The sequence below is a fragment of the Limanda limanda genome, chromosome 12 (genome assembly GCF_963576545.1).
Source record: "Limanda limanda chromosome 12, fLimLim1.1, whole genome shotgun sequence".
Classification (NCBI taxonomy): domain Eukaryota; kingdom Metazoa; phylum Chordata; class Actinopteri; order Pleuronectiformes; family Pleuronectidae; genus Limanda; species Limanda limanda.
Window position 1 is genome coordinate 28,022,691 of NC_083647.1, and position 9,224 is coordinate 28,031,914.

The 9,224-nt window shown below is 45.2% G+C and overlaps 1 protein-coding gene across 1 annotated transcript in view; it reads right to left on the reverse strand.

Annotated features, from left to right (window-relative positions):
• Positions 1-9,213, reverse strand: part of coch (coagulation factor C homolog, cochlin (Limulus polyphemus)) — a 16,808-nt gene extending 7,595 nt beyond the window's left edge. Inside the window, exons 1-5 of the mRNA XM_061082216.1 lie at positions 9,169-9,213; positions 7,925-8,081; positions 2,322-3,470; positions 2,048-2,089; positions 1,600-1,756 (exon numbers count right to left, since the gene is read on the reverse strand). Coding sequence (XP_060938199.1) covers positions 1,600-1,756; positions 2,048-2,089; positions 2,322-3,470; positions 7,925-8,081; positions 9,169-9,213 — 1,550 coding nt within the window. The remainder of the gene's footprint in view (positions 1-1,599; positions 1,757-2,047; positions 2,090-2,321; positions 3,471-7,924; positions 8,082-9,168) is intronic.
• Between the last annotated feature and the right edge of the window lie 11 nt (positions 9,214-9,224).

The following is a 9,224-nucleotide window of genomic DNA, read 5'->3' on the forward strand; positions in this document are numbered from 1 at the left end:
GTCGGACAGGAAGTTAGATGAGAAGAGAGCGACTGAAGGATCCTGAGGAGCAGCCTGAGTTTCCCTCTGAGGAGGAAGGAGCAGGTCAGGCTGGGTTGAGACTTTAATCCTCCGCTGCTCACATTCCTCCCGTGGTTAGTCGAGGTTCAGCAGACACAAGGACTCACGCTGCTCAGTGTTACATCAACACATCAGAAACACCTGGAACTCAAAACCCATCGCTGATCCTTCCTGTCGCCTGTTTGCAAACTGTTGATCAAACTGAGACGGAGCCGAGGGAAAGAACCGACGACCAGAAGGAACCAGAACTCCTCTCAGGGAACTAACTGGTTCCCTGTGTTCCCACATCCAACATTTAGGTAAAAGAAACCACAAGCTGTTGTACTCCCGTCCAGCAGGGGGCAGTGATGACTTTTGTAAGTTCAACGTCCGAACAGTAGCTAAACTTCATTTGATTTCTGCAGTTTTGTTTAAAAACTGTGTTGTGACATTTCAGCTTTTACCAAAAATATAAATAAAATCTGGTGGAAGATCTTGGTTCATTGTCTCTTATTGTTATTTGTGGCCTGTTAACGGCACTTGGACACTTTTCAGTTGTGTACAGTCGTGTACAGTTGTATACAGTCGTGTACAGTCGTGTACAGTTGTGTACAGTTGTGTACAGTTGTGTACAGTCGTTTACAGTCGTGTACAGTTGTATACAGTCGTGTACAGTTGTGTACAGTCGTGTACAGTCGTGTACAGTCGTGTACAGTTGTGTACAGTCGTTTACAGTCGTGTACAGTTGTGTACAGTTGTATACAGTCGTGTACAGTCGTGTACAGTTTTATACAGTTGTGTACAGTCGTGTACAGTTGTGTACAGTTGTGTACAGTCGTTTACAGTCGTGTACAGTTGTTTACAGTCGTGTACAGTTGTGTACAGTTGTGTACAGTCGTGTACAGTTGTGTACAGTCGTTTACAGTCGTGTACAGTCGTGTACAGTTGTGTACAGTCGTTTACAGTCGTGTACAGTTGTGTACAGTCGTGTACAGTTGTGTACAGTTGTGTGCAGTTGTGTACAGTTGTGTACAGTCGTGTACAGTCGTGTACAGTTGTGTGCAGTTGTGTACAGTCGTTTACAGTCGTGTACAGTTGTGTACAGTCGTGTACAGTTGTGTACAGTTGTGTACAGTCGTGTACAGTTGTGTACAGTCATTTACAGTCGTGTACAGTTGTATACAGTCGTGTGCAGTTGTGTACAGTCGTTTACAGTCGTGTAGAGTTGTATACAGTCGTTTACAGTCGTTTACAGTTTTATACAGTCGTGTACAGTCGTTTACAGTCGTGTACAGTTGTATACAGTTGTGTACAGTCGTTTACAGTTGTGTACAGTTGTATACAGTTGTGTAAAGTTGTGTACAGTTGTGTACAGTTGTGTACAGTTGTGTACAGTCGTTTACAGTCGTGTACAGTTGTATACAGTTGTGTGCAGTTGTGTACAGTTGTATACAGTTGTGTACAGTTGTGTACAGTTGTATACAGTTGTATACAGTTGTGTACAGTTGTGTACAGTTGTGTACAATCGTGTGAGACACTTCTTCAGATCTGAGCTCCTACCTGTGGACAGCAGCTGCACAGACGGAGGAGACGGAGGCGTAGACTCCCGTCCCGAACACAGACCCCCCCCCCTGGGTGCAGTCAGGGGGACAGAGCAGCACCCCCCCGTCCTCCGTCAGGTCGGCTCCCCGGGTCACGCAGGAGATCGGGTGAGGCACTGATCACAGAGGAACATCAACATGTCAACTTCCTGCTTCACAGCAAACAGACCGGGGGGGGGGGCTCGTCATCAACGTGAACAAGAAGACGATCAGAAGGAGGAGGAGCTAATAACAGGTCACATGACTCAGGACTCACCGCTGGACTCTGAACTGTCCACTGAGGACATGAAGGAGAGGAGGAGGAAGAGGAGGAGGCCTGCAGAGGAAGAGAGAGAGAGACCTGTCATCAGAGGGGGGGGGGGGGAGAGAGAGGGGGGGGGGGGTAAGAGAGAGAGGGGGGGGGTTACCTGTCAGAGGCAGCAGGACGGACAGAAGAGACATTTCTGCACCTGAAACACAGTCAACAACATATATGATTAATTTATAAAAGATATAGAATCAGCAAACATGTTTATATATGATGATAAACAGAATAGATCAAAGGAATCGAGGATCAAACATTCTTTGTGGATTTTAAACTAAAGTTTCACAAACTGATCTCAAACGTTGATTATTAGACTTTATGCAGATTCATCTCAGTTTTTGATTCCTTGATGAATCTGCTCCACGTTGCCTAGCAACAGAGGTGAAGGGTTTCTAACACATGAACATTTCTCTGCTCAGTGAGGATCAGGTCCCAGTGGAAGTGGATCAGGTCCCAGTGGAAGTGGATCAGTTCCCAGTGGAAGTGGATCAGTTCCCAGTGGAAGTGGATCAGCTCCCAGTGGAAGTGGATCGGGTCCCGGTGGAAGTGGATCGGGTCCCGGTGGAAGTGGATCGGGTCCCAGTGGAAGTGGATCGGGTCCCAGTGGAAGTGGATCGGGTCCCGGTGGAAGTGGATCAGGTCCCGGTGGAAGTGGATCAGTTCCCGGTGGAAGTGGATCAGGTCCCGGTGGAAGTGGATCAGGTCCCGGTGGAAGTGGATCAGGTCCCGGTGGAAGTGGATCAGGTCCCGGTGGAAGTGGATCAGGTCCCGGTGGAAGTGGATCAGGTCCCGGTGGAAGTGGATCAGTTCCCGGTGGAAGTGGATCAGGTCCCGGTGGAAGTGGATCAGGTCCCGGTGGAAGTGGATCAGGTCCCAGTGGAAGTGGATCAGGTCCCAGTGGAAGTGGATCAGGTCCCAGTGGAAGTGGATCAGGTCCCAGTGGAAGTGGATCAGGTCCCAGTGGAAGTGGATCAGGTCCCAGTGGATGTGGATCAGGTCCCGGTGGAAGTGGATCAGGTCCCGGTGGAAGTGGATCAGGTCCCGGTGGAAGTGGATCAGTTCCCAGTGGAAGTGGATCAGGTCCCAGTGGAAGTGGATCAGGTCCCAGTGGAAGTGGATCAGGTCCCAGTGGAGGTGGATCAGGTCCCAGTGGAAGTGGATCAGGTCCCAGTGGAAGTGGATCAGGTCCCAGTGGAAGTGGATCAGGTCCCAGTGGAAGTGGATCAGGTCCCAGTGGAAGTGGATCAGTTCCCAGTGGAAGTGGATCAGGTCCCAGTGGAGGTGGATCAGGTCCCAGTGGAGGTGGATCAGTTCCCAATGGAAGTGGATCAGGTCCCAGTGGAAGTGGATCAGGTCCCAGTGGAAGTGGATCAGGTCCCAGTGGAAGTGGATCAGTTCCCAGTGGAAGTGGATCAGGTCCCAGTGGAAGTGGATCAGGTCCCAGTGGAAGTGGATCAGTTCCCAGTGGAAGTGGATCAGGTCCAAGTGGAAGTGGATCAGGTCCCAGTGGAAGTGGATCAGTGCAGCTTGTTACTCGTTAACTTTGTGATTCTACTAAAGATCACAAACTATGATGTAAAAGTGACTTCAGTCAATAAATCAAATTCCCATGAGCTCAGATCATAAGAGCCGAACTGAGGAAGATGAATCGAACTCAGAGCTGTTAGTTAAGAGTGACTCAGCAGTTAGTCACTCTCCTCACCTCCTGTTCAACTAATCAACTTATCAGATTCATATTCTTCAGGCCACAGACTCTGAGCCAGACGCACACTGAGGCAACACAACATGGTTTATAGTAATAATAATGATAACAACTTGATTGGTATAGCACTTATCTAAACGAGGTTACAAGTGTTTACAATGAAGAATTGATTTTAATAACAGATATTCTGTTCATTTAAGAGACATATCCTGACATAATGAGGTCGAGACCGTAAGTTTGTAGAGAAACAGTTTCCAGTTATCACTAGTTATCACTATGTACAAAATATATATATACGTAATAACCAAACAGTTATTTAAACATAATCAGTCACTTAATAAACCAGTTAATCTTTACACTAAAAACCAACCAACCAGTCAACTTATATCCATGAACTAGTTCATTAGTTAGTTAACCAATCACAATTCCAACCAGTCAGTGAATGATTTAACACTTTAACTAGTCACCAGCTCAACTCCGGTCAACTGACCAGTAAACCAGCAACTAACCCAGGTGGTTACCAGCTGATTAACAAGTAAAGTATCAGTGAACAGGAAACAGGCTTTTCAACCGTTCACTCAGTAAACCAGTCGGCCACAACAGGGAATTCATAAAACTATCGGCTAAAGGTTTAAATAGCCAGTTAACCAGTTAACAGACAAAGTGAGATGGTAAACACATATTAGTTAGTAGGTTAACAGTTAGTGACCTGGTAAACAGTTGATTCATAAACAAGAAACAACTAGTTGAGCCAGTAACTAACCACTTTGTGAAGCAGGCAGTTAACGGTTGAATAAGATCAGTAACCTGGTAAACTGGTGAGTAGTAACCTTTAGTTAACCAGCTGAAAGACAGTTATTAAACTAATCAGCCAATAAGTGAACCTATCACAATTGATCATTAACCAAGTTAATAAACGATAACATTTGTATAAACAAAACCAAAACTAGTCCCCAGCCAGTAAGACACTTTTGACTAGTTAGGCAAACGATGAACTTACCAAACAGGATCAAACCAGATATTAACTAGTTAAAAAGCTCAAACAGTCAAGAATGTGTCGACTAAATCTCTCAGAGTTGAACTCATTAAACCTGGAAGCAAACAAGTCTTCAACTAGTTAAACCAGGTTAGTTACAAACCAGTTAACTTGTGTTAATCTACAGTTAACTAACGAGTCAGTAAATAACTGAGTCTTACTGACGGATCCTTCACCAGACGCTTTAATCCCAGGAAGCAGCAGGAGAGAGATGCTGAGGGTAGGACGCCCAGAGAGAGAGAGAGGCAGCCCTTAAATAGGCTCACACACACACACACACACAGACACACACACACACACACACACACACACACACACACACACACACACACACACACACACACACACACACACACACACACACACACACTCACACACACACACACACACACACACACACACACACACACACTAACACACACACTCACACACACACACACACACACACACACTCACACACACACACACACACACACACACTCACACACACACACACACAAACACACACACACACACACACACACACTCAAACACACACCCCAGCTGTGACATCACAGGAGGAGGTGGGAGGGGCTTCAGTGACAGGTCGACCTGAGAGAAAATGAGAAACAGAACAAGTGAAGAAAAAGAAGAAGATGATGATGAAGATGATAAAATATAAAACGTGGTTTTCACACAGATCTGAAGAGAAACTTATTATTATTACTAGTGCTGTCAAACGATTAAGATATTTAATCGCGATTAATCGCAATAATGTCATAGTTAACTGGTGATTAATCACAATTTATCGCAAATTTTTATCTATTCTAAATGTCCCTTCATTTACTTTTTTCCATAATTTTTTTTTAGTTTTAATGCTCTTATTAACATGGAAAAGTGGATTGGCTTGCTTTATGCAAATAAAGCAAGGCAATCCTTTATTGCTTGCAAATGTTTTATTTTATTGAAAAACAACATTGCCAAACAGGGCGGTACAAAATAAAATTATAAAGTTCACATTTCAGGTAAACAAACAAAGCCAGTTAAAGCATGGCTTAATATTTAATTTTTTTAGGTGTTTGCTGTGAACATAGCAGTCAGTCCTCTTATTTCAGAAACAATGAACCATAACAGTTAGGTTATTAATAAAAGGTTTGCGTACTACTTCTTTGCTTTCAGCTAGCTACTCAAACAGACAAGCAACAAAATAACAAACAAACAAAATACACAGGCAAGTGTCGGCCTACTTTGAAATAAATTAAACACAGAACTTTGTAGGGCTATTTGAGTCCTCCTCATATTTGTGGAAAATTTATGAAATAAGAAGTACCCTATTTTTAAATAAATAAAACCATATAGCTGCAGCCTAATAGTGTAACGGACTGGGTTTATGTTTATGTTTGGTTTTGACGTTAAACGCTGTGTTGAAGGAGCGTTCTGATATCCTGAGGGTCAGTGAAGGGGTCGGGGTGGGACATGTGACTGTTTGGACCAATAGGATGGGGTTGCTTGGGGATCGGGGATCAATGAGGAAGTGAAGTGTTGTTGATGTCTGCGAGTGACGGAGTAAGAGCGAGAAGTGCACATGTTCGTGTAGAGGATAATAAAAGTTACTAAACCACGAAGAAGTTCCGTGTCCTGTGGGACGCTACGATAGCTTAAAAATATATATTTTAGTTGGCAAAATATTAAAACAAAAAGCGCGAGCAGGTCAGACTGGAGGCGAACACAGGTACTGAAGCTGCAGCTGCAGCTTTAACTCGCGTCAAAAAAATTGACGGCGTTAAAATGGGTTTGCGTTAACGCCGTTAATAACGCGTTTAACTGATAGCACTAATTATTACTGCTTTTCTTTTTTTATGGAGAGAAATAAACAGTCAAAATAAATGTATATTTGAGGCTGGTCACGTGACCATCACATGACCTGTAGGTGTGTTCCACAGACTCTGGCTTCAGGTCAGTTTCCATGGCGACTCACAACCTCTGGTCAGCTCATGCAGAGCTGCAGGAGCATCTCAAGGACCTGGGACCCCCCCCATCAACTCAAAGAACAAACACATGAAGCACGACAAACGTTCTCGTCTTTAATCAAAGGAAGTCGAAGCAGGAGATAGGGGCGGAGCTACAGCAGGAGGCAGGAAATAACGTTTAGATTCTGCTGTGTCATCAACACTCGTGGTTAATCCCTCAGAAGACCTCCTGCTGTGTTCTCACATCAGCTTCTCCAGCTGTCTCACCCCGGCTGAGAGGAGAACATCTGGAGAACGTCTGGAGAACATCTGGAATACGTCTGGAGAACATCTGGAGAACGTCTGGTGAACGTCTGGAGAACATCTGGGATACTTCTGGAGAAAATCTGGAGAATGTCTGGAGAACATCTGGAATACGTCTGGAGAACATCTGGAGAACGTCTGGTGAACGTCTGGAGAACATCTGGAATACTTCTGGAGAACATCTGGAGAACGTCTGGAGAACATCTGGAATACGTCTGGAGAACATCTGGAGAAAGTCTGGAGAACATCTGGAGAATGTCTGGAGAACATCATAAAGATTTGAGGAGTCTTTCACAGATTGGTCATTGCTGGGGGGCCCCCCTCAGCTATTGGCCCCAGGTATTGCCAACCATTTGCAGCAGCCCTGTAGAAGAAGGAACACGATGAGAGACTTGGGTTTCACAGGACGTTCACACCTGAACTCAGAGCTGTGATTGGATCCCTCAGGACAGATGTTAACTCCAGATGTGAACTGGGCCCGAACATTTCCTCCTGGTTCACGGCCCAAAGAGAAACGTGTTTATAAAAACAAACCATATCTCTGATTGTTTCTGTTCGGTGCTTTTCAGTGTTTCGGTTCTAACGGACGTTAAATAACAGTCGACTCCTTCGACTCCTGTTTGTTGGGCGGAGTCAGTAAACGTGACTCCGCCCAGCCGAGGGATGAAACATGAGAGAAGATCCGTGAGACTTAGGATGAGGACAATCTGACACAAGTCCACATGTATGTCACAAATATCATGTGATGTCATCAAATCCCTCAGCCTCTCACAGCCGAGCAAGTAGAATCAGTAGAAACAGATTTTTCTTTGCAGATGATTTGATCTTCATGAGTAAAACCAGCAGATTGTGTTTCTGACCATCAGCAGCTTCACTGGATCAATGTGAGATTTCATCACATCTACATCTCAGTGGTTGAGTCCTTCAGGACGAGTCAGGGTTTCAACCAAGAGACGATAAACGTTTCTGTCCCGAGCTGAGGACTCGGACCCGGAGGACTTGTCCCCGGAGGACTTGTCCCTGGAGGACTTGTCCCCTCTGGTCGTGGTCGTGTCGGCTGGACCTCAGGAGACGAGGAACCTGTGAACAGCCTCCGAGCAGCCGGCAGGAATTCGGCTTGGCCAGCTCCCAGCATGCACCTGGTAAACTGAGAAGGGCGAAGAATGTCAGAGGAGACGTTTGACTTCAGGAGACGTCAGGAGTCACTGTGTAGAGTCTGTGTGTAGTTGTGTGTAGTTGTGCTGTTGTGACACTTTCACACATAGACATCATGTGAACACAATGAAACTAACACACAATCAGAAAGTGTTTAACATGTTCAGGTCAACAGGCGGTCAGGAGTGTGTGTGTGTCTGTCTGTGTGTGTTCTTGTATCATTGTGTTTCAGTGTGTTTCTTTCCCTCGTGTTCATCATCACTCTTCTTCACCTCCTCCTCCTCCTCTTTGTTTCAGCTCCCAGGTCATTAAGTCAACACAACATTGGAAACCACCGACACTGAGCTGGGATTAGCTGTGTGTGTGTGTGTGTCTGTGTGTGTGTGTGTGTGTGTCTCTGTGTGTTTGTGTGTGTGTGTGTCTCTGTGTGTGTGTGTGTGTGTGTGTGTGTGTGTGTCTGTGTGGTCTCTACAGTAGACATAATGAAGCTCCTGTAGTTTCACACCCACAGCAGGAACTTGGATCATGACTCTTTTCCAGTTTATAATAAAAGTTTCTGTGAAGATGTGAATGTGACATCGTCAGTAACTTGTTCTCTGGTCGGTTGATGTGAAGATGTCAGAAACAAAACTTTGGAAAAATCAATCTCGGTGTGAAAATATAAAAAAGCCACAATATAGCTCAGTGAAGTTTTTATTGATCCAGGTTCAAGTTTGAGAATCAATAAAAACCAGAGTTTATCTCAACTGTGAAACATGAAGAATTCAGCTGCAGCTCTTCAGGGTCAGGAAGCAGAGGATCATGGGTAATATCCAGAGGGATAACCACGTGGTTGTTTCTACACAGGAGACTGCAGGGGGCGCTGCTGCTCAGGAACAGTGCTGCTTTAAGATGAACACACAACTCATGACTGTGCTGCTACTGCTACATAGGGTTAGCATTACAGGTCCTTGCAATTGAGTGTGTATTTTTATCACACACACTCTCACACACACACACACACACACACTCACACACACACACACACTCACACTCACACTCACACTCACACTCACACTCACACTCACACTCACACTCACACTCCAGCAGCCTGGCACAGTGTGGTACAGCTCTGCTGTCGCCATGTTCCTCCAAC